Source organism: Sus scrofa, chromosome 14 (genome assembly GCF_054392235.1).
Source record: "Sus scrofa isolate SSC_HxYL_T2T_F1_AM1 chromosome 14, Sscrofa_HxYL_maternal_Yorkshire_Landrace_v2.0, whole genome shotgun sequence".
Classification (NCBI taxonomy): Eukaryota; Metazoa; Chordata; class Mammalia; order Artiodactyla; family Suidae; genus Sus; species Sus scrofa.
In genome coordinates, this window is record NC_139396.1 from 131,516,803 (window position 1) to 131,540,348 (window position 23,546).

Consider the following 23,546-nt stretch of genomic DNA (forward strand, 5'->3'; position numbering starts at 1 on the left):
GCAGTCGGCGGCCTTTCCCTGAGACAAAGGCCGAAGGGCAGCTCCATCACGGGGTCCGCTGTTTTCTGCCTTTTGGCCGGTCCCCTCTGCTGCCCTCTTTCCCACTCTCACCCGCATCTCTTCCCAGGAGACCTGAGCTCTCGCCACCCCACCATGCAATTCTCTCCCTTAGTCCCTCTCTCGTCCTTTATTGAGCACCTATTGTGTACCAGGCGCTGGCCTGAGTCCTGGAGCTCCTGAGATGGGCAAGGCCCAGCCCTGCACTTATAGTTTGTTTGCGGTGCAACTCTTGCAAAGTGGCTTAAATAGGAGCTTCGTCAGATCCAGGACAGATAGAAAGAGACTTTCCTTAGAGGTACCTTGTGGGCAGAAGACACCCAAAGGCCTGGCTGAGCTGTTTCCGCCTTGTCATGACAAGGATCTTTTATTGCCTTTCCCCGTAAGGCTTCAAAAGTTTTCTACCAAACCACACTTGAACAAAGCTCTTAAACACACACACACACACACTTTTTAGAAAAAAGTTAATACAGCAGTTCCTGTCATGGTGCAGTGGAAACGAATCTGACTAGGAACCCTGAGGTTGCGGGTTCAATCCCTGGCCTCACTCGGTGAGTTAAGGATCCAGTGTTGCCATGAACTGTGGTGTAGGTCACAGACGTGGCTTGGATCTGGCGTTGCTGTGGCTCTGGTATAGGCTGGCAGCTTTAGCTCCAATTTGACTCCTAGCCTGGGACTCTCCATGTGCTGCTGGTGCGGCCCTAAAAAAAAAAGGAAAAAAAGACAAAAAAAAAAAAAAAAGTCAATACATATACATATATTTATCCTAGAAAGTTAAAGGCCCGTTACCACACCCCTTCAAGTGAAAGACTAGTGTGTACCCCCAGATTTTTGTGCTCGCCGATGCTAACACTGTCTTTATAAACTTGCACTCATTTGGAGCTGCCTGTTTTCTTGGGAAGCACACAGCCTCCAAGGGCCACCACCTGACTCCTGGCAATTACTCCAGCCCTAGACCTCTGCCCAGAACAGAAATGTGTCAAGCCCACAGCCCTCCTTGTTTCCCGACCCTTCTCAGTTTGCTCCAAGTCAGGATCTCAAGCTCCATGGTGCAAGCCTTTGATTGGCTAGGATTTCAGCTGCCACCCTCCCTGAGCCCCGGGCTCCCCTTCGCTTGAGGATGACTGTGTGGGCCGTGGATCTAGAAGTGGGACCTCTGAGTTTTTCTACTCATTCTTCCCCCTCTAACCATGTCTCTCACCTCTTCTAATTCTGCCCCATCTGCTGGCCTCAAGAAATCAAGTCACAGAGGCATCACAACCTTCCAGAATTTTTTTTTTTTTTTTTTTTTTTTTTTTGCTTTTCAGGGCCGCACCTGCAGCATATGGAGGTTCCCAGGCTAGGGGTCAAATCGGAGCTGTAGCCGCTGGCCTACGCCAGAGCCACAGCAATGCAGGATCCGAGCTGCATCTGCCACCTACACCACAGCTCACGGCAACGCTGGATCCTTAATCCACTGAGTGAGGCCAGGGATCGAACCCGCAACCTCACGGTCCTAGTCAGATTTGTCTCTGCTGTGCCATGACGGGACCTGCACAACCTTCCAGAACTGATCAAAGCATCTTTTCTGGGCTGGAATTCTATTAGCTCTATATGCTGATCAGAAGCTCTGATTTTCAGATGTCTTAGTACTTTCGTGAGAAAAATGAATGTAGTTGGAGAGAAATTCTTTTGAGACCTGGGTAGGGGGATGTTGATAAAAGGTCTTTGTCATGACGAAGTCAGGAGTCAACTCCAGAATCCCCCAGTGGTGGCACAGCTGTGTAGAACGAGAGCCAGTCAGCTAGGGGCAGACACTAGAAAAGAAGAAAGCAGGCAGTCTCCTGGGTGCCACAGCCAGAGTCTGATTTAGAAATGACCCCTGCTCACCACCCTGCAGCCTTGTGTTTAGGTATTTTTATAGTCCTGACCTTGTCAATGAAGGGTGAAGGCCAATGTTGAGGAGGAAGCCATTGGGTTGGGGAGAGGGCCCGTCTTGCTGCCCAGCACTCGCTATCCCAGCCGGACTCCAGGCCTTTGCTGCTTCTGCACTTCCACCTGGAACACCTCCTCCATCACCCACTTCGAGGTCAAGTTCATGATGTTCTGCCTCCGTGGGGAGCCTCACAGATGTGCTCACTTCCTCCTTTGCTTCCCCACAGCCTCACATCTCTTTTATGCCACTTCTGGCTTGTTTGGTGGTGTCGTCATCCATTCGTTTGTTCACTCATTCATTCATTCATTCGTTCAGCTAATCCTGAAGACCTACTCTGTATCTGGTGCTGGGTATCACTGCGAAGGAGAGACCAGGGCCCTGCCTACAGGTGGCTGGCATTCTGATGGGGAGCAGACAGAGAAATGAGTGAACTAACCACAGCAGAATTGGGATCCACATTACTTAGGAGGGAGGGGTTGGGATGGGGAATGAGGGAACCCACCTTAGTTAGGTCAGCAGGGAAAGCCTCGCTAAGGAGGTGCTGTTTAAACCTTAAGGTAATTAAAATATCCTCCTTACATTCTCAAGCCCCTTAAGTGCCGGGTAGAATCTTGAACACAGTGGGTGTTCAGGAATTGGGTGGAAATGAATCTGGGCCATGACCCTTTTGTCTGGGCCTCAGCACCCTGGGAGCCAGTAATCGTCTCTCCCTCCCGCCTTAGGGCTCCCTAGCCCCACCTCCAGCTGTCATTTGACCGGGAAGAATTGGGTTACTTTGGGGGTGGGGTGGCAGGGTCCTGTGAACTTGGGCACGGGCCCGGAGGGCTGCTCCCAGGCCAAGCTGGGCAGCCTCAGGGGCCCGAGAGAGAGCACCAGCGGGGGCTGACGCCCTCCAGACAGGCTGCAGGCTCTGCCTGTGCCAGGTCCTTTTGCATCTGGCTCCTCCGTCAGGTGTGCTTCACCTCCCCAGCCACCAGCAGCACCCCCAGGGGAAACTGAGGCCCGGAGTTTTGGAGCTGCCTCTTCCTCTAGCAACCTCAGAGGCCAAAGTGGGTCACCATATTGGGGGAGGAGAGATGGGAAGTCTGAAACTCGAGGATGAGGGTGAGGCTTGCCCCCAGCCAGCCCTCCCAGCTCAGCCCGCTGGAGCCTGCTTCTTTCCAGAGTGAGCCCTCATCACGCAGGGTCAGCGCTAGAAGCGGCTGGCTGTGGAGATGCTTTGTTCCAGCTCCCGCCCGCCCCGTTGGCAGATGCACAAACGAAGCCTGGTGGGTCAGAGTGTAGGCTTCGCATACACTTTCCATGTACCTCTGCTCTAGCACATGGCAGTTGGCCTGCTCCTGGGTGTGTGGGGTGGCATTTCTTTGAACAAAATTTACTTGTATCATTTATTTATTATGCGTTTTTTTTTTTAAATGTGCCACAGAGTAACACATTACAAGCTTTCCTAAAATACACATTGAAGTATTTTCAAAATAGGGAGCATAAACATGATGTGTCACAAAACCAGAAAGGATCACCGTGCATCCTTTGTGATTCAATCCTGGCCCAGGCAGTGGAAGCTCATCTGGTCGGGGACGTGTCATGCTCCCGTGGGCTGCACAGTGCCTGGCGCTGGTGGATGGCTGAGTGCGAAGCTGCGCCGTTTCCACTTTAGCCGGGCTCCCATGGGTGTTTGAGAGTCACTCTCCTGCCAGTCTTGCAGCGTTTTTGTGCATGGAATCTCAAAGCTCTTGCGTGCGTGTGTGCGTGCACAATCGCACGTGTGGTTTGCCTTGCGGTTTGGGGCGGGGGCCGTAGGCTTTTGGAGGGCAAGGATCTTTGCTTTATTTAGCCATCTTTGTGCCCCACAGGGCCCCACGCAGGTCTTCCCACAGGTGGATTTGTGTTGAGCCTTAGAGCCTGAAGGGGCCCTGGGTCTGTTAGCCCGGTCACCTTGTTTTACAGTTGGGGGCCCAGAGGAGGGCCGGCAGGGAAGTGACCTGCCCTTTGTCACAGGGGCTCAGTGAACCAGGCGGTCCTGTGGCTGATGTGTACAGCTTTCAGAGCCGAGTTGGGAGCTGCCCCGGAGGTAAAGGGGGTCTGTCCCTGAGGGGTCGGTGTCAGGAGGGGTGGGCACACAGCATGTTGTGTCCATTGCCAAGCGCCCCCCCCCCCGCCCCCGCAACATCAGATCTCCTTTACCTGCTTACATGGTAAGTGGGCTTCCCTGAAAACCATTCAGGCTTTTCTCTGACCCGAGGGTTTTGCTTAAAGAAGAGCTCCCGTGGAGCTGGCTGAGGAGACTCTTGTTTAGTTTGGGGGCCTGCCCTTGCAGCCTGGCTGCAGGGCAGGATGTGCTGTGTGGGAGGACCGGGGGCCCTGCCCCTCCCTGTGCTCCATGCCAGGACCACTCTGGGCTGCCCAGCCCCTCTGAGCTCCCTGGCCTCCCCACCCTCCGCCTCTGCGGGCGTTGCCAAAACAAACAGCTCCGCAGGAGGTGCCTGGGCGCCCAGAGGCCCTTCCACACAGCCGCCCCCAGCAGCACCCTGGAGAGCCAAGCACAGCACCTTTGGCCATTTCCGTCCCCTCTCCTCCTGAGGGACTGGCGCCTTCCATCTGGAACCTTCTCCGAGGAAGGGGGAAGGGCCTGGGGAACTTCTTAGGTTGGGAACCCTGCCTCTTGCCTCTTGCAGTCTGGTTCCTGTTACCCTCCTGTAGCAGGGTGAGGAGGCCTGGCTTAAAAAAAAAAAAGAAAAAATTGTTTTTCTTTTTTTTACTTTATATTTCACAGGAACTTCAAATAACTCAGCTCAGCTGTACATGGAATAGGACTCAGTAATAAATGCTTGCGGATGGAAGGGAAATTAGACCCAAGGAGGTTCATTCATTGATTTGGCTCAGAAATGCTTTCGGAGCATCTGCCAGACTAGCTTCCACGTGACCAGCACTCACGACCTACCAAGCACTTGACACTCGGGAGAGGCGGTGTCTTATGGGGGTTTCAGAGCCAGCCCCCCACCGGGCTGGGTGATCTTTGGATTAGATGACTTAATACATAGAGAGGGCTTAGAACAGTGTCTGACGTATGATAAGGAGTTGATCCATGTGAGCTGTGATTGTTTACGTCCTGGTATTGGCCTTAGTTCTTATCGTAACCCGTACAGTACTGACTGCCCATATCCCCATTTTCCAGATGAAGAAACTGAGGTTCTCAAAGATTAAATAACATGCCCAAATTACGCAAGTAAGTGGCAGGGCCACGGTTCCATCTCAGGCCTGGACTCTGAGGCTTTTGGCAACCTGACTGAGCTGCTTAGCCGGCTCCCGGCAAGGGGCTGGGCTTTCAGGTGCCAACCGTAAGGAGACCAGGTGCTGCCTTGAAGCGCTCACAGCCTGGCACGGAGGCCAACGCACACACAGGCATCAAAGAGTGAATTTCCTCAGGCACCACATGGGTTAGAGTCAAGCCAGGCCGAGTGGGAGGCAGAGCAGCACTGGCAGCCATGCCCTACTGCACCCGGGGCTGGTCACTAGTGCCGCCAGCTAGGCCTTCCTCCAGGGCCGGAGGCAGAACTGGTTCTGTGCCTGTCAGTTGTGTGTGTCGGAGGGGAGAGGGGCTCACTTCCTGCCCCTGACCTCCCAGCCCCAGCCAGGAGTTCTTCTCACTGCCCTGGGCCAGGGTCTAGGACAAGCACTGGACTGGCAGTGACGAATCGGAGACCACTCACCAGATTCCTGCCACTGTCCTAGGGTCCCTGAACCTCAGTGTCCTCAGCTGTAAGATGGGAGTAATTACACCTGCCACATAGAGCTGTTGTAAGGATTAAGTGAAATAATGTAAAAAAAAAAAATCTCTTTATAATGCTAAATCTAGTATATATATATGACTAATAATAATCACTACTTTTTTTTTTTTTTTTTTTTTTGCTTTTCAGGGCTGCAGTCACGGCATATGAAGGTTCCCAGGCTAGGGACTGAATCAGAGCTATAGCTCCTGGCCTACACCACAGCCACAGCAATGCGGGATCTGAGCCGTGTGTGCAACCTACACCACAGCTCACAGCAATGTGGGATCCTTAACCCACTGAGCAAGGCCAGGGATCGAACCCACATCCTCATGGATCCTAGTCAGGTTCGTTAACTGCTGAGCCACAAAGGGAACTCCAATCACTACCATTTTTGAGCCCCTACTTTTTTCTTCCCCCCATTTTGGGCCGCCCTGTGACACATGGAGTTCCCAGGCCAGAGATCAGATCCGAGCCACAATTGCAACCTAAGCCACAGCTGCAGCAATGCTAGATCCTCAATCCACTCTGTGCTGGGCCAGGGGTTGAACCCATGTCCCAGCTCTCCTAAGACACTGAGAGTCCTGTTGCGCCACATCGGGAGCTCCTGAGCCCCTACTTGTACCTGTACCTCACACAGGACTAGATTACACATAACACCTTGTTTAATCCTTATACCAGTCCTTTAAGCTGAATTTCATTGCTCCCATTTTACAGATGTGGAAGCTGAGTTCCAGAGGCTCAGCTGCCTGGGGTCACACCTGTGAGGGGGTGGACATGAGGGGCAGACCCAGGTCCTCCCTGATTTCAAAGCCACCTACCTCTCTATGTTCCAGACCTTCTGAGTTCTCTCCCCTTCCCAGCCCCTCCCCTTGCTAGGAAGTTACTGAATCAGACACGGGAAGGTGTGGCTGTCAGGGGCCCAAGCTGAGCCAAGGCGCTCCTGCCAGACTAACCGCTCAGGCCCGGCAGCTGGTGGTGGGCAGGAACGGAGGGATGGGCTTTACCTGCCCACGGCCCCCGGTTGTGGTGGGAGCAGCAGGCTCTCCTCCCTCCTGTCTGGCAAGTAAGTTTTGTCGGCCTGTGAGTCACACAGCACTGATGAGTCAGGGTTTTCCCTTGTTCTTGCCCAGAGCAGCTGGGGAGGGGGTGGGGGGTTTTCTTAGGCAATAGGACCTCTCTCCCTCTCTGCTCTCCCACTGTCCCCCAGTGCCTTGGAGCTGCACATCTTCTCTCCAAAAGTCTGTGGCTCAGCCAGTGTCCCTGCTGAAGAGGGTGGGAGTCTGGGTGCTGGCCGCAGAGGCCCCAGACTGAGGAGAGTTGAGAGAGGAAGGGCCCTCCTAAGGAGAGTAGGGCAGCTAGTCCAGGGCTGTCTGACTCCAAAGCCACTACTCTTGGTCTCCTGTTCCAACTCACCCACCCCTTTCTGCAAAGAGGGGCTCAGTCCTGTTAGCCCTGGACAGTGCAGCCAGGGTCCCAAGGTACAGGGCCCCTGAGCTCTCGGCTCCTTGCCTTCTGACCAGGCTGGCTGCGAGCCTTGAAAGGACTGTCCAGATGGTCAGCCTCAGGCAGGCCTGGGGTTCTCCCTGAGCACCCCCGTGCCAGGGCCTCTCAGAAGCCTCATTAAACAGTTGAGGCAGCCAGCCAGGCTGGCCAGCCTAGTTCCAGATCAGTGCTTCTCAGCCCTGGCCACATATTAGAGTCACCTGGGGAGCTTTTAAACCCTTCGGAGGCTCAGGCCATACCCTAGAGCCATAAAATCAGGATCCCTGGGGCTGGGTCCCAGGCAGTCCTGTTTTTGATACGATACCCTGTATTGCCTGCCTTCCAGAAACTCACAGTCAAGTGGGGACATGCACGTGAGATGGCTTGTGACTCGGGGGCGGTGCAGGACACTCATACCCCGCAGGGCCAGGACGAGGTGCGTGTGGGTCTAGGGGCAAGAGGGCTTCCATCCTGTATCCTGATGGATGGAGGTCAGGACCAGGCAAGGCCTGGGAAGGAAACCGGGAAGGATGCCGGGCTGACAGGGTTGGTGATTCACAGGCTGTAGAGGAGGAAGGGGAAAGAATGAGTCAGGCACAGCTTCGCCGCCTGCAGGGCCCGAGCTGGGCTTTGGGGAAGAATGAATGTGCTCTGTTGATCCACAAACAGAACCCTGTGGGCCCTGAGCTGTGCCGCGTGAAGAAGTGAGTGAGCCTTAAAAAGGTGGGGTTCCAGGAGTTCCCATCTTGGCACAGCGGAAATGAGTCCGACTAGGAACCATGAGGTTGCTGGTTTGATTCCTGGCCTCACTCAGTGGGTTAAGGATCTGGTGCTGCCATGAGCTGTGGTGTAGGCTGCAGACACGGCTCGGATCTGGCATGGCTGTGGCTGTGGCATAGGCCGGTAGCTCTAGCTCTGATTCGACCCCTAGCCTGGGAACCTCCATATGCTGTGGGCGCAGCCCTAAAAAGCAAAAAAAAAAAAGGTGGGGTTCCAGATCGCAGGGGTGTCAGGCATTCTGAGTGCCCCTCACACTTGACCAAGGCACCTCTCACAGCAACTCCCTGGAGCCTTTCAGCACAGGGAAGAGCGGCATCGCATTAGGCAAGTGTGCTAGGTGAGTGAAGGGGGCTGTGCCCCCGGGTCGCCTGGTGTGGGGCCCCAGTGGAAAGGGACCCGGTTCATCTCACTGCGATAGGCCTGAAAGAAAGACAGTGTGTGGACTGTAAATGAACACCAGGCATGAGAGATTGTGGAGCCACAGCCAGGGGAAGGGCCACGGGGACTGTTCTAGCTCCAGCCGTAGCAGTGCTGGGCAGACTTGTGTTTGCTGTGGAGGCAGTGAGGTTGGTGCTCAGACAGAGGAAGCCAGAGCTGGGGGAGGGGGGGTGCTGCTGAGCAGACGTCCCGTGGGCTCCTAGGTGAGTTGGTTAGTTGAGAGGAGGGTGGATGGGCTGGGGATGGTGAAGAATCCAGAGGAATAGTGGAGGGAACAGGGATCTTCAGTCTGGAGAAGAGCAAAGTGTTACCCTGTGACAGAGGTGGTGCCTTGTTCTGTGTCCTCCCAGAGAGCAGAGCCAGTGGATTCCAGGTCAAAAGAATAATGCTAAGCAGTTCCTGTGTGGTTCAGCAGGTTAAGTATCTGGCATTGTCACTGCAGGGGCTTGGGGTGCTGCTGTGGCGTGGGTTCATACCTGGCCTGGGAACTCTTTTTTTTTTTTTTTTTGGCCACACCTGTGGCATACGGAAGTTCCCTGGCCAGGGATCCAATCCCAGCCGCAGCTGCAACCTAAATCACAGCTGTGGCAACACTAGCTTCTTAACCCACTGTGCCACAGCGGGAGCGCCTTTAAAATTTTTTTTCACTTTAAAAAAAGAATAATGTTAATAACAGGGGCGAAACAGGAATTACTGTTGTGGCCCAGCAGAAACAAATCCGATTGGCATCCATGAGGATGCAGGTTCAATTCCTGGTCTCGAGCTCAGTAGGTTAAGGATGTGGCGTTGCTATGAGCTGTGGTGTAGGTCACAGACGTGGTTTGGATCCCAAGTGCTGTGGCTGTGCCATAGGCCATCAGGTGCAACTCTGATTGGACCCTTATCCTGGGAACATGCTGCTGATGTGGCCCTAAAAAGCAAAAAAAGGGCAAAAACAGTTCAGTGGCAGTAGTAGTGCCTCCTCTGTGGCATGTATGGTGCTGGGTGTGTGTGTGTGTGTGTGTGTGTGTGTGTCTGTCTGTCTGTCTTCAAGCAAGAGCTATGGTGTGAGGGAGGCTGCACCTGGGGTGTGGGGTGTTAGGTGAGTTGCTTTATTATATATAATCTTTTGGATCCTATTAGTTAAAGTACTATCCATGTATATATTTTTCAGTCCTCCCAACCTCCCTAAGAAGTGGGCTGTTATTAACTCCCTGCTTCCCAGAAGAGGAGACTAGAAAACTTAGGGCATTTGCCCAAGGTCACGTGTCTTTTTTTTTTTTTTGTCTTTTTGCCTTTCAAGGGCTGCTCCCGCAGCATATGGAGGTTCCCAGGCTAGGGGTCCAATCGGAGCTGTAGCCACCGGCCTACGCCAGAGCCACAGCAACATGGGATCTGAGCCGCATCTGCGACCTACACCACAGCTCACAGCAATGCAGGATCCTTAACCCACTGAGCTAGGCCACGGATCAAACCCGCAACCTCATGGTTCCTAGTTGGATTCATTAACCACTGCGCCACAATGGGAACGCCATGTGTCTAATTTATGATGGAGCTGATGTTCAAACCCAGGTCTGTGTGACTCCAAAATCTGGACCTTCAGCCTCTGGGTTTCTCTGTCCTGCTGCCTGTTACATAGCTAGTGCTCAGTGAAGGGTGACCATAAGATGGTTAACTTTCTAACCCTTCCATCCATCCAACCATGGAATAGCTTTCTCCCTGGCATCATGTTTCCGGACGTGCCCACAGAGGCTGCCTTGCCGGAGTGTCGAGTGGGTGGGGAGGTTGGTCTCCATCACTGAGCCCCAAACCAGCCATGCAGGATTTGAGTCTGTCAGCCTGGAGGAGATCTGGGTGCACAGTGGTGTCCTGGGCGGGCCAGCTCTCAGAGCACGTTCTTTCCTGGTGGCACAGGAAAGGTCAGGCCGACTTGGAATGCCTCCACTCTCACTCCTGAAGCGGGTTCTTCTTGCTACTTTTCTTTTTGGAGTATTTATCATCTCTGCGTTGAACCCCCAGCCATTTTAATATTCTAGCTATAAGTCAGCTTTCACTGGCAGTGGAGTGGTTTGTTAGAAACAGCTTACCTCCCCACCTCCCCATCCCTCCCGTGGGGTTTGAGACGGGCCACATCATCTCTCAGAGCCTTGGTTTCCCCATCTGTAAATCGAAGGTGCTAGGATAAGTGACTTTAAAGTCAGTCCTGGAGTCAGGATTCTGCCGAGCTCCGGGGACCCTACCCTCTGCCGTGATGGAGTGGCATGTGTCTGAGTGAAGCACGGGTGGCACTGTCGCCCAGGGGGTCAGAGTCTCGGGTGTCACAAGTCAGGCCATGCCATTCGGCCTCTAGACACCTGGCTGCCAGGCTGGTGCTGGTCTGGACCCATCCCACAGGGACCTCTCCTGCCAGCAGGGCTGTGGAAAGCTGTGGTAGCAATGACCCGTCTCTCCTCCCTGGAGTCCTGAGGTAGCAAGGGGAGCTGGCCAGATACCGGAGACCTTTCTAGCAACCTCTGGGGAGTTCCTGTTTTATTTATTAGCCGCCATCCTCCCTCGTCTGCCCCAGGAAAAGTGCTGACCCTACGCTGTGCAGCCACACAGGGAAGCGGGCATCCATCAAGCCTGCTCTTTGTCCCTGTCAAGCTTAACCTCATTTAACCCCTGCATCGTCCTGCACTGTGAGGGAGAGACCAAGAGTCCACCACAGCAGGAGTTTTCAAAAATCACAGCAACTTTAGGAGGGGTCAGGGGGAAAGATGGTAGCCTTTCATTCTGTTAATTATATAATGGTAATGAGCATTATTGACTTGGCTTGATGACTGACTACAAAAGCGACTGTCTTTTAAGCCCCGGGTAGAGTGGTCTCTGTAGTCCTTACAGCAATCCCATGAGTGGGCCCTACTTCCTCTTTACAGATGGAACCCTGAGGCTTGGAATGATGAGGTGGGCCCTGGCACCCACACAGGTGGTCGGTAGCCAAAGACGCCCCCACTCCCTGCCCCATCCATGTGGAAGCTCATGTGGAAGTGAGTAGCCAGATTGGAGAGACAGGCTATGCTGCTTCTCCTAATTCATAGTTATCTGACATCCAGCTTCCCCTAGAGCTGGTAGTCCTGGAACTGTTCCCATTCAGGCCAGGCCTGTGTTGCACCTGAAAACAAAAATCAGCACGTGATGGAGATGGGAATATTTTCACTACAAGAAAGCAATAGACTGGGTTTTTTTGTTTTTGTTTTGCTTTTTTTTAGGGCCAAACCTGGGGCATATGGAGGTTCCCAAGCTAGGGGTCTAATCAGAGCTACAGCTGCTGGCCTACACCACAGCCACAGCAATGCGGGATCCGAGCCGAGTCTGCGACCTACACCACAGCTCACGGCAACACCAGATCCTTAACCCACTGAGCAAGGCCAGGGGCCAAACCTTTGTCCTCATGGATGCTAGTCAGATTCGGTAACCGCTGAGCCAGAAGGGGAACTCCTGTTTTGTTTTGTTTTGTTTTTTAATTCACATGAACTTAAAATAAGGATAGTTACTATCATTTCCCAAACACCCGATGCTTTAATTCTGCTGATAAAGTACATTGTTCTTTCCCAGTCGATCCCAGAAAAGGAGCTGCTGGTTTTACGGCCGGCTGGATCCCAGAGTAGACTCTGGGACTGGGGGGGGTTCTGTTTCTAGAGATCAGACGGGCCAGGTTTCCCTCAGGAAATGGGGCAGGGGGCTGGCTGGAGGAAGTCACCTCGGGTCAGGGGCAGCGTTGCTCAGAGCCCAGCCTAGGATGCCCCCTTTCACCTCACCTGGCTGCTCAGCCGAGGGCCCCACGCTGGGGGCACAGAGCAGAGAGCAGATCAAGGCCCTGCTGCCCCAAGTGCCCCCCAGGAAATGTGTGCGTTGTGTGCACACGCAGTGAAAGCGCGCCCTGTCTCCACGGTGCAGGGCGCCCTTTGTCCACACCTGCAGCCGCCCGAGCAGGGGGCCCTGGGTAGGTTTATTTTTCTTGGCTGCACTTTGTCGTCTCTCCCGTCGGCCATGAAGATTCCGGGCCCTCACTGGCTGTGGTTTCTGACATCCAGCCCCTTGTCCTCCAGCAGGTTTCCTCTCAATACACCTCCAGGGCTGGTTCTGTCCCTTTGGACTGCCACCTCTGCCACCCTCTTTTTCTTTTTCTCCTCTCTTTTTTTTTTTTTTTTTTTTGCTTTTTAGGGCCACAGCTGCAGCATATGGGTGTTCCCAGGCTAGGGGTCAGATCGGAGCTGCAGCTGCCCACCTACACCAGTTCTCCTCTCTGCTTTATGGGGATTTCTTCCAGGCAGCTCTGTCTGGTCCCCACCGCTCCCCCACCTCTCATCTGGCATCTGCCCTCTCCAGCTCTCCCCCACCCCTCTTTTTCTAGACTGTCCATTCACTTCATTCACTCACTCTTTGGGCAAACAGGGATTGAGACCTGCTGCGTACCAGACCCGGGCCTGTTTCTGGGACCCCAGAGGTAAACCGGAGGTGGTCCCAGCCTCAGGGGGACAAGCTGGATGATTGCAGGGAACTGCAGCTGCCCAGGTACAGGCGCCCTCACAGAGCTAAGTTCAAGGTTCCCAGAAGAGCCTCTCGTCCTTCAACCCTGCCCAGGACCCCTGGGACTCAACGTGCCCTAGGAAGGGATGCAGTTTAGGAAGCCTGGGCTGTCACTTAGCAACTGGCTCCACCCCTTTCCTTCCCTGAACCCTGGAGCTGGGCCTAAGGGAATGAATGCGAAAGATGGGCCAGGGCTGTAAAGAGGCCACGTGGGGAGGCCTCAGCTGAGCTGAGCTGGCCTAGCGCTTTCCTTTCGAAGGTTACTCAGGCTCTGAGGGTCATCTTGGGCTAAGTCAAACTATAAATACCGCGCTTCCTGAAGGGATTACCTGGGCTCCGCTTCCCCTGCCTGCACCCTCCTTGGCTGGGCTGAGCCTTTTCTGGACCTGCTCTTCTTTTGGATTGCTTATCCCCTCTGCCAGGTGCCCTTCTTCAGCCACCTCTCCGGTTCCCTGCAGCCCAGCTGTGACGGCCAGGGTGGAAGGGGAAGGGAGAGACTGGCATCTGCGTTCTGGCCAAAGAGCCCCCATAGCCCAGGCTTCTCCTTCTGCCTGGCATCTCATCTCTCACTCCAGCCAGAGCAAGCCCAGGCTTGTCACACAGTCAGGACTTCTGGGGAGCACTCTGCTGGCTCCATCCCTAGAACAGGGACCTGGGGATGGAGCTTGGTAACCGAGCCTGGAAATGGAGCTTGGGAATTGCGGCAGGTATAAATAGGGCCGTCTCCTGGCTTGGGTGGACTGACTGTCCTGGGAAATCTCTGCTTCCCCTTGGCTGGTCTCAGACTTGGTGTCACATCCCAGTGGCTCAGGTGTGCCAGTTCCCAAAGCCACAGTAAGGGCCTCTTGGGGTCTGAGATCAAGAAGTGGAGGGACAGCCCGACTTGGCCGTTGGGGCAGACCTTTCTCCAGCTTTTCCTGCTCTCAGCGGTGACTCCTCCACCTCGCTCCCTCCCCGTGCACCATGCATTTGTCAGGTCCATTTTCAACTCAGCAGACATTGGTGAGAACCTGGGGAGTTCAGGGGGAAGCAGCCAGGCCTGTTGTCCTCCCATGGGTTCTAGAGACTCCTCTCTTGTGTAGTTATCCTGAATTAACTAGTGCGAAGCATGCACGCGCGCATGCACTCATAGCCACACCCCAGCTCCACGCAAATTGGAAGGGATCGTTAGTATTCTGTCTCCCACTCTTCTCTCGGAACCCTCCCTTGGGGGTGGTATCGCCAGACACTATTCATTATCCAGGCCAAACCGCAGCGTCCACTGTCATTACCCTCCCCCTGCAACCCAGACGGCCGTGCCCTCTCGCCCCTCCCCCTTGCCCCTTGGAATCTGCTCTCAGCAGCACCTTGGGAGGCTATCTGTTGAACTAGCTGATGTTAAGGTTTAGAGGAGCGTGCTCTTTCCACTTCTGTTTTGCTGTGTTCACAAGGGGGATTCTTTTTTTTTTTTTTTTTTTTTTTTTTGTCTTTTTAGGGCTACACCTGCGGCATATGGAGGTTCCCAGGCTAGGGGTCTAATCAGAGCTGTAGCTGCCGGCCTACGTGAGAGTCACAGAAACCCCAGATCTGAGTGGGATTCTTCAATCAGAGTTGAGTACCTACCCCAGCCCAGCCCTTGTGACTCTGGCTCACTGGGTCTGCGGTGGGCCCTGGGACACTGGCTTTTTAACCAGCACCTCAGGAGGGCCTAGCACAAGTGATGTTTCGGGCAACCCTTCAAGACCGCAACTTGTGGAGTTCCCGTCGTGGCGCAGTGGAAACGAATCCGACTAGGAACCGTGAGGTTGCAGGTTCAATCCCTGGCCTGGCTCAGTAAGTCAAAGATCCAGCGTTGCCGTGAGCTGTGGTGTAGGTTGCAGACACGGCTCGGATCTGGCATTGCTGTGGCTCTTGGCGTAGGCCGGCAGCTACAGCTCCGATTAGATCCCTAGCCTGAGAACATCCATATGCCGAAGGTGCGGCCCTAAAACAAACAAACAAAACCCCCACAACTTTTGCCTCTGTCCTCAGAAACGTGCATTCTTTGCTCAGTTCCCTGGCCACCTTAGTTACAGAAACCCATGGTTTTCATGGGCATTTTGTACCTCCCCTATATATATAGGTGTGTACCTGAATCATTCATTGTTTTATAAATCTCTCTTCGGTCAACTTTCTTAAGGATAAGGACCACGTCTGTTACTCTGTCTTTGACCTGGAGCTTATCTAGAGCAGGTGGAGACCTAAGTAGGGGCCACTAGATGCTCCTGCTGCTGAAACCCACAGATCCTGCCTGGCTCTGAACAGAGGCTCCCAGAGCTGCCAGCAACTGAAATCCTAGAGGTTGTGGGCCTTGGGCTCTCCCGTTCACCACCCTCAAGCCCCACCCACAGCTCCCCAAACTCTTCCGAATTTTCTGTGGCTGCTTCTCAGAACTTTATATACCCTTTTTCCTTAACAACTTTCATTGTATTCTTTTTTTTTCTTTGGCTGCACTTATGGCATATGGAAGTTCCTGGGCCAGGGATTAAATCCGAGCTGCAGCTGTGACCTATGCCCCCCAGCTGCAGCAATGCTGGATCCTTAACCCACTGCACCCAGCTGGGAATGGAACCCATGCTGCCACAGCGACAGTGCTGGATCCTTAACCTGCTGTGCTGTAGCGGGAACTCTTCATTGTTTTATTCTTATAACTAAAGTAACTACTGCTTATTTTTGAAAACTTGGAAAGTATAAGCAAAAAAAAAAAAAATCATTGGTAACTGCCAATCAGATATAACCATTGCTGGAGTTCCCATCATGGCACAGCAGAAATTAATCTGACTAGGAACCATGAGGTTGTGGGTTCGATCCCTGGCTTTGCTCAGTGGGTCAAGGATCCGGCATTGCCATGAGCTGTGATGTAGGTCGCAGACATGGCTCGGATCCTGTGTTGCTGTGGCCGTGGTGTAGGCCAGCAGCTGTAGCTCTGATTCGACCCCTAGCCTGGGAACCTCCATGTGCTCTGGGTGCGGCCCTAAAAAGCAAAAAAAAAAAAAAAATATATATATATATATATATATATATATGTAACTATTGTTAACATTTGGTGTAACTCCTTCCAGTGTTTTGATCTGATTTTTATTTATTTATTTATTTAGGCCACACCCACGGCACGTGGAAGGTCCTGGGCTAGGGATCGAACCCATGCCAAAGTTGCAACCTGCGCCACAGTTGTGGCAACACTGGATCCTTAGCGTGCTGCACTGCAGGAGACCATCTCAGTCTTTTTAATATGTATAATTTTACATACATTTGCAGCAATAAAAGCCAGAGCACAGACACTTGCTGTTCTCTAACCCTTTTTTCCCTGAATCACTGGGCATTTCCCTGCGTGACTCTGCCTCCCTCAGTCCCATCACAAAATGGGTGCCGCGGATGCACAGACATTATGTAGCTTTTCTCCTGGTGGCGTGCCTTTAACTTGTTTCTAGAAAACCAGGCGGAGTTAAACAGCTTTGGAGATGAACCTTCGCCACACACTTGTGATTATTTTCTTAGAATACTTTCTTAGAAACCAAACAGCTGAGCCAAAGAGATGCATACTTGTAAGTTTTTTGGTATCATAGCAACTGCCCTCCAGAAAGTTTGTACCAGCATATAAGAGCATTCACACCCTTTCCCCTGCCCGATATTTTTTGACTCAACTAACTGTAAAACGTCATTTTTTAAATGAATGAAATTTAAAATATTCTTCATCAATTTGCTTTTATGTTTAGAGTAAAAGCTTCCTTTTCTATTTTGTCTGTATCTGTGTCTAAAATTGTCAGCATCAGTGTGTGGGGATCCAGACATTTTGGCAAGTCTCTTATACATGCTTGCCTCCGGCCTGGGGAAGCTTGCTGGATATCTTTAAGCTGTGTGCTGAGTTTCAATCACTGTGAGCAAAGCCAGCCCCTGGCCCGGGGTGCTGCTGCTGCCCCCTGCTGGCGAAGTGCAGTGGTGGCTGAAAGGGCTGGCCTCCTGCCCTTTTCTTACCTCAACCCTCCCTCTTTCTTCCGCCACCACCCCATTTTAATAGTTTCTAGTATCTTCAGCCTGAAGGGAACCAGTGTGCAGGGTGAGGAGATTTTAAGCTCTGTGTCTTGGGTGATGCAAATGCAGTTACTGTTTGGGGAGGCTCACTGGCATTGCGTCTGTCCTGGTATGTGACGTGTGTCTCTGACAGCACAGACAGGAAAGCGTGCTTTTCTCTGGGTGAAGGGAGGGGACTCTGCAGGCAAAGTATTCAAGCAAAGCATCCTTCAGGTATGCGGGGCCTCCTGAGGTGACAGCCTTGAAAGGTGACGCCTTGGGGCTGTGTTGATATTAAAAAGAGAGAGGCATGCATACACAGTGACACTTCAGGTACCCTAAGGTCACCAGTAACCTGGATTGTCAGGGACAGGACCAGAACCTGACCATTGAAGTAAGGGAGGGTGGGCCATCTGAGCAAGAACAACAGATGTCCCCAAGCCTTGCCTCTCTTCTTCAGGAAACCTCTTTCTTAGAACCAGATGCTCTCAATTTTGACAGTGCTGACAGAGCTTTCTCACCCCTCAGCAGATGAAGAGTGGCCCATTAGCTGGACCTGATCTCTACCCATATGAGCAGCAGTTAGATGGAGACCAGTGAGAAGAGACATCTGGCAGAGAGGAAGCAGCTCAAGAAGTTAAAAGGCCTGAGTCATTGAGTAGAGGGGCAGAAGTGGTCCCAGAGGTCCCCAGGGCATCACTGCAGAATTCCTGTGAGTCCTGATGGGTCATAGCTCTTGTTAGGGAGTCATCAACACTAAAGGACCATAGAGAAAAGGGGTCAGAAATCATGAAGCAGAGCAACTTCCTTGATCCAGGCAGAAACCCCTCCAGGCCAAACTTCCACCAAAAAAACCCATGGACAAAACTGTCATCTTTTGTTTCTCCAGTTCCTCCTTTCTGTCTTTCACACTTAAGCCTTTGATCTATCTGGGTTTGATTTTTGTGGCTGGCGTGAGGTAGGGATCCTGTTTCATGTGTTTCTGTAGGGAGAACCTGTGACTCAGTGGTAACAAACCCAATTAGTATCCATGAGGATGAGGGTTTGATCCCTGGCCCTGCTCAGTGGGTTACAGGATCACGTGTTGCTGGGAGCTGTGGTCACAGACCCTGTTCAGATCCCAAGTTGCTGTGTCTATGGTGTAGGCCAGCAGCTGCAGCTCTGATTTGACTCCTAGCCTGGGAACTTCCATATGCCATAGTTGCAGCCTTAAAAAAAAAAAAAAGAACCTGTAGTCCCATAACTACTTATCACTAGTCCTTTGTAAGGAAAATCCCCAGTGTCTGTCGTCTGCTGCTCACATGGCATCCTTCTGATGACAGTTATGTGGGTGTCTTTCCCATGTCCTGTTTCATGTTTTTAAGGCTCTCTGATTTCTTAAATGCAGTATTTCACAATCTGGGTCTGATAAATCCCATAGCTGAAGTCTTTGTAAGTCTGATTCTTCTGCCTGTTGTTTTTGCTGGCTTGGGCTCATATTGCCTTGTTTCTTTGTATGTTGTGATTAAGAAAAAAAAACCTATGACCTTATTATTTATTTTTCTTGGAACTTTATCTCAGGAATTCTTTGAGGCCTGGTTTGAAGTTGTTTGCCAACAAAGAGGATTTGCCTTTCCTTCTGCTAACCCAGGAACACTCAGATGAAGTGTCTGGCGTGAGAGTTTTCTGTCTGCACAGGTAGAGGCAAACCCACTGGATTCAGTCTGACCTGAGGCAGAACCCTCACTCTGTCACTTACTGTGTCACTTCAGGCCAGTCATTTAATCTCTCTGCCTGTGCCACCATCTGTGGAACAGCAATAATAACACCTAGCACATAAAGCCATTCAAAGAGTGAAGTGGGGGAGTTCCCATCGTGGTGCAGCGGAAATGAATCCGACTAGGAACCATAAGGTTGTGGGTTCGATCCCTGGCCTCACTCAGTGGGTTAAGGATCCGGCATTGCCATGAGCTGTGGTGTAGGTCGCAGACCCAGCTCAGATCTGGCGTGGCTGTGGCTCTGGCGTAGGCTGGCAGCAACAGCTCCGATTAGACCCCTAGCCTGGGAACCTCCATATGCCATGGGTGTGGCCCTGAAAAGCCAAAAAAAAAAAAAAAAAAAAAAAGAGTGAAGTGGGGTGTTGTGTATAAATAAAGTGCTTACACGGTTTTCCTTCATGTGGTAGGTGGGTCAATGTCCTGCTCTTCCCCAAGGAGGCCCCCCTCCCACCCTAGCCTGTAGGGGCAGCTCCCAGCTTTAGTTCTGCATCTCACTCAAGATCCGAGTTAGGGAGTTCCCGTCGTGGCGCAGTGGTTAACGAATCCGACTAGGAACCATGAGGTTGCAGGTTTGGTCCCTGCCCTTGCTCAGTGGGTTAACGATCCGGCGTTGCCGTGAGCTGTGGTGTAGGTTGCAGACGCGGCTCGGATCCCGGGTGGCTGTGGCTCTGGCGTAGGCCGGTGGCTACAGCTCTGATTCAGCCCCTAGCCTGGGAACCTCCATATGCCACGGGATCGGCCCAAGAAATAGCAACAACAACAACAAAGACAAAAGACAAAAAAAAAAAAAAAAAAAAAAGATCCGAGTTAAAGCGAGAGCCAAGGACTTTAGATCTCGTTCTTGTGGCTCATTCTGCCTTCAGTTCTGAGAAGACTGAGCTTCCTAAAGCCTTTGAGAGATGCCTCTGCTCTCCGTCTTGACTGTGGTCCAGAGTTGTCCTGGAGGTCACTTGGGGTTGTGTAATAAGAATAATGACCTTTAAAAAAAAAAAGGATAATGATATTTAACAGAATTGTTTCCTTCATCAGATACTGTGGGGATTTTGGGGGTTGGTCAGTTGTGGTTTTAAAAAATTCTTTGTAACTGTATGATAGAACATTAATAAAGAGACTTTTTTTTTTTTTTTGTCTTTACTAAAGACAAAATGGTTCCTAGTCGGATTCGTTAACCACTGAGCCACGACGGGAACTCCAATAAAAAGGCATTAAAGGAGTTCCCAGAGAGGAGCAGCAGAAACGAATCCAACTAGGAACCATGAGGTTGTGGGTTCCATCCCTGGCCTCGCTCAGTGGGTTAAGGATCTGGCGTTGCCGTGAGCTGTGGTGTAGGTCGCAGACGCGGCTCGGATCCCACATGGCTGTGGCTGTGTGTAAACTGGTGGCTGCAGCTCTGATTCAACCCCTAACCTGGGAACCTCCATATGCCGTGGGTGTGGCCCTAAAAGACAAAAGATGAAAAAAATTAAAAAATAAAAAGACGGAGTTCCCGTCGTGGCGCAGTGGTTAACGAATCCGACTAGGAACCATGAGGTTGCGGGTTCGGTCCCTGCCCTTGCTCAGTGGGTTAAGGATCTGGCGTTGCCGTGAGCTGTGGTGTAGGTTGCAGACGCGGCTCGGATCCCGCGTTGTTGTGGCTCTGGCGTAGGCCGGTGGCTACAGCTCCGATTGGACCCCTAGCCTGGGAACCTCCATATGCCCCGGGAGCGGCCCAAGAAATAGCAACAACAACAGCAACAACAAAAAAGACAAAAGACCAAAAAAAATAAATAAATAAAAAAATAAAAAGACATTAAAATATTTATAATTCTTATTCACGGGACTATACATGTGACATAGAAAGTTGTATATTGTCATGATACCATTCTAAATGCTTTTCATAACAAGGAATATTTAAAAAATAAATTTACTACTATGAACCCAACTCTATTGAGAAAAATGGAGAGAGGAAGCTGGGAGGAAATATGGCTAAGTGTCAACAGTAGTTAATTTCTGAACAGCGGAGGTCTCCAGGGAGTTTCCCCCAATGGCAGCAAGGCACAAACAGTGGTCAGAGGGCGGCCCTCCCAATCAGAAAGCCTGGCATTCCATTGGTACCCGGGTGGCTTCAGACAAATGACAAGCTCTCTTAGTTTCCCCATCTGTTGGGTCACTTTGACAGTCTAAAATGCCTAGTCTGTGATCTGGCACAAGCTGGCTCCGTAAATAGTGGAAGTTAGAATTCTTTCCAGATTTTTAAAAACACTGAACGTATCCTACTTACTAATCAAAGAAAGAGAGTAGAATTAAGACTTAAAGCAGCAGCAGCAGCAGCAATAAAGGCAATATACCCTTTGCTGACAGAAGTGGTTTATGCCCCCGGAGTTGGGTGTGTGCAGTTTTCTAGACTCTTCCCTGACTCCAGGAAAGGGCTGGGGGTCCTCAATACTCAGGAGCGGCGGTGGGGGCGGGGTTTGGTGGGGGCGCTGGGAGAAGGTGGACGCAGCCCCGGCTTTCCAGAGGCTAAGCGTCTCCTTGTGTCCTGCGCAGGACGCAATGAGCCCCTGAAGAAGGAGCGGCTGAAGTGGAAGAGCGACTATCCGATGACCGACGGGCAGCTGCGGAGCAAGCGGGATGAGTTCTGGGACACGGCGCCCGCCTTTGAGGGCCGCAAGGAGATCTGGGACGCCCTCAAGGCTGCCGCCTACGCGGCTGAGGCCAATGACCACGAGCTGGCCCAGGCCATCCTGGACGGAGCCAGCATCACCCTGCCTCACGGTGAGCAACGGGGCAGGGCTTCCCCAGGGACCCCGGGGTTGAATGTCAGCCGCTGCTGTGGCAACAGCAAATCCTTAACCCACTGTGCTGGGCCACGGCTCCAACCCACAGTGACCTAAGCTGCTGCAGTCAGGTTCTTAACCCAACGTGCTGCAGCGGGAACTCCTTGCTTAACCTTAATTACTCCCACGTAAGCCCCTATATCAGAATACCATGACATTGGAGGGTTAAGGCTTCAATATATGAATTTGTTGGGGGACACAATTCATTCCAAACCAGTGGGTCCCTGAGCCGACTCTGCCCACCCCCGCCTTTCTCACAGGCACGCTCTGTGAATGCTACGATGAGCTGGGCAATCGCTACCAGCTACCCATCTACTGCCTCTCGCCGCCTGTGAACCTGCTGCTGGAACACACCGAGGAGGAGAGCCCGGAGCCCCCCGAGCCCACCCCCAGCGCGCGCCGAGAGTTCCCGCTGAAGGTGCGCCTCTCCACGGGCAAGGACGTGAGGCTCAGCGCCAGCCTGCCTGACACAGTGGGGCAGCTCAAGAGGCAGCTGCACACCCAGGAGGGCATCGAGCCATCCTGGCAGCGATGGTTCTTCTCCGGAAAGCTGCTCACAGACCGCACGCGGCTCCAGGAAACCAAGATCCAGAAGGATTTTGTCATCCAGGTCATCATCAACCAGCCCCCGCCGCCCCAGGACTGAGGTGACCACGGACCCCTGGGCAGAGAGGCCGAGGAGGGTCTCCGCAGGGCTGAGAGGCCTTCCGGCTGGAGCACTGGATGCCCCCACCCTGCCGCTGCCTTGGAGAGCTGTTCTTTTCTTTGGAGGCATCTCCCCAAATATGGCTGCTGGGCGAGCCCTGAGGGGGACCCTGCTTCCCGGGGCCACCAGTGCCCAGCACCCAGGAAACAGTGTGCTGCCACACACAGGCCTTGCCACCCTTGTCAGAGAAGAGGCAAACCAGGGCCGTCCAGCCTGCCTCTCTCCTGCAGCAGGTTCGAGCCACAAGGGCCAGCCCGGAGGCCCCCGGAGTCCAGATCTGTCATTGGGTGCTGCCGGCTGTGCCCACTCCGTTTTTCTGCTCAGGGTCTGAAGCAGCTGCTGTTTCCCTCCTCTGTCCCCACCCCCTGACTCTGCCCTGGGCACAGTGCCAGTCCCCCAGAGGGGAAGGGGACTCATGAGCCCCAGGGGCGGGGAGCCTGAGGCCGGCCTCTGCCTCTCCCAGCCCCCAGCACAATAGGCAGAGATGCAGCGCTGGCGGGGTGGCTGGGCTGTTGTGGCAGGGGTCTGCGCAGGGCCGTCTCCTGGCTCTAGCCCTGGTAGCGGTGGCAGGGGAGGGGGGCCCTGCAGCCTGGCAGTGGCCCCACAGCAGGTCCCTGTGTACAGACATATCTGCATATTTATCAATAAAGCCTTTTTGCTCCTTCCCTCTCTCTTGCCTGGCTTTGACTTTGGGTTCTCCTGCAGCTCTGTGGATCCCCAGAGCCCGTTCTGGTGCGGGAACAGGTGGATGCATGGCCTCCCCAGCTACTCTGGGCACCATGGAGATTTCGGTGGAACAAGCTGAGCACTGCTAGTGTTCGGGCCTGTGTTTTCGTGGGTCCTCCGGAAAAGGCACTTAACCTCCAAACCCACTTTGCTTATCTTTAATGTGGAGATGATGCCGCCTGCCCTGCCTCCTCCCTCAGCAGCTGGCAGGATTAAATGGCATAACAGATGTGAACACATTTTGAAAGCAAAGGTGGGCTTAGTTACCTGAAGCTCCACTCCTACAGCACAAAGCCGCTGGCTTCCAGCTCAGCCCCTGAGCCAGACCCTCAGGACGGATGTATATGTGGACATCCTGGACGTGCTGTACCCTCGGTGACGTTAAGGCAAAATCTCTGACAAATTTAGGTGATGAGCATGTGTCATCTTGCCAGCAGGGGAACCAGAGAGGAGGAGGAGCCAGCTTCCTTAGGGGAAAGCGTGCATGTGAGCAGAGAGGGGGCATCTTAGATAAGGTAGTTT

The 23,546-nt window shown here is 52.8% G+C and overlaps 2 protein-coding genes across 6 annotated transcripts in view; one reads left to right on the forward strand and one right to left on the reverse strand.

Annotated features, from left to right (window-relative positions):
• LOC146397012 (uncharacterized) overlaps positions 1 to 21,437 on the reverse strand; it is a 55,096-nt gene extending 33,659 nt beyond the window's left edge. The window contains exon 1 of the mRNA XM_084997496.1: positions 21,303 to 21,437. The gene's annotated coding sequence lies outside the window, so the exon portion shown is untranslated. The remainder of the gene's footprint in view (positions 1 to 21,302) is intronic.
• The window catches only part of UBTD1 (ubiquitin domain containing 1), a 57,221-nt gene extending 34,258 nt beyond the window's left edge, over positions 1 to 22,963 (forward strand). For 4 of the 5 annotated variants that reach the window (XM_021074394.2, XM_013990470.3, XM_003359315.5 and 1 more), the window contains 2 exons: positions 21,303 to 21,530; positions 21,853 to 22,963. In XM_021074394.2, the coding sequence (XP_020930053.1) occupies positions 21,356 to 21,530; positions 21,853 to 22,238 (561 nt within the window). In that variant the 5' untranslated portion in view covers positions 21,303 to 21,355 and the 3' untranslated portion in view covers positions 22,239 to 22,963. Of the gene's footprint in view, positions 1 to 18,579; positions 18,697 to 21,302; positions 21,531 to 21,852 lie in introns of all 5 variants that reach the window. The other variant, XM_005657441.4, reaches the window with a different exon arrangement.
• Positions 22,964 to 23,546: the final 583 nt, after the last annotated feature.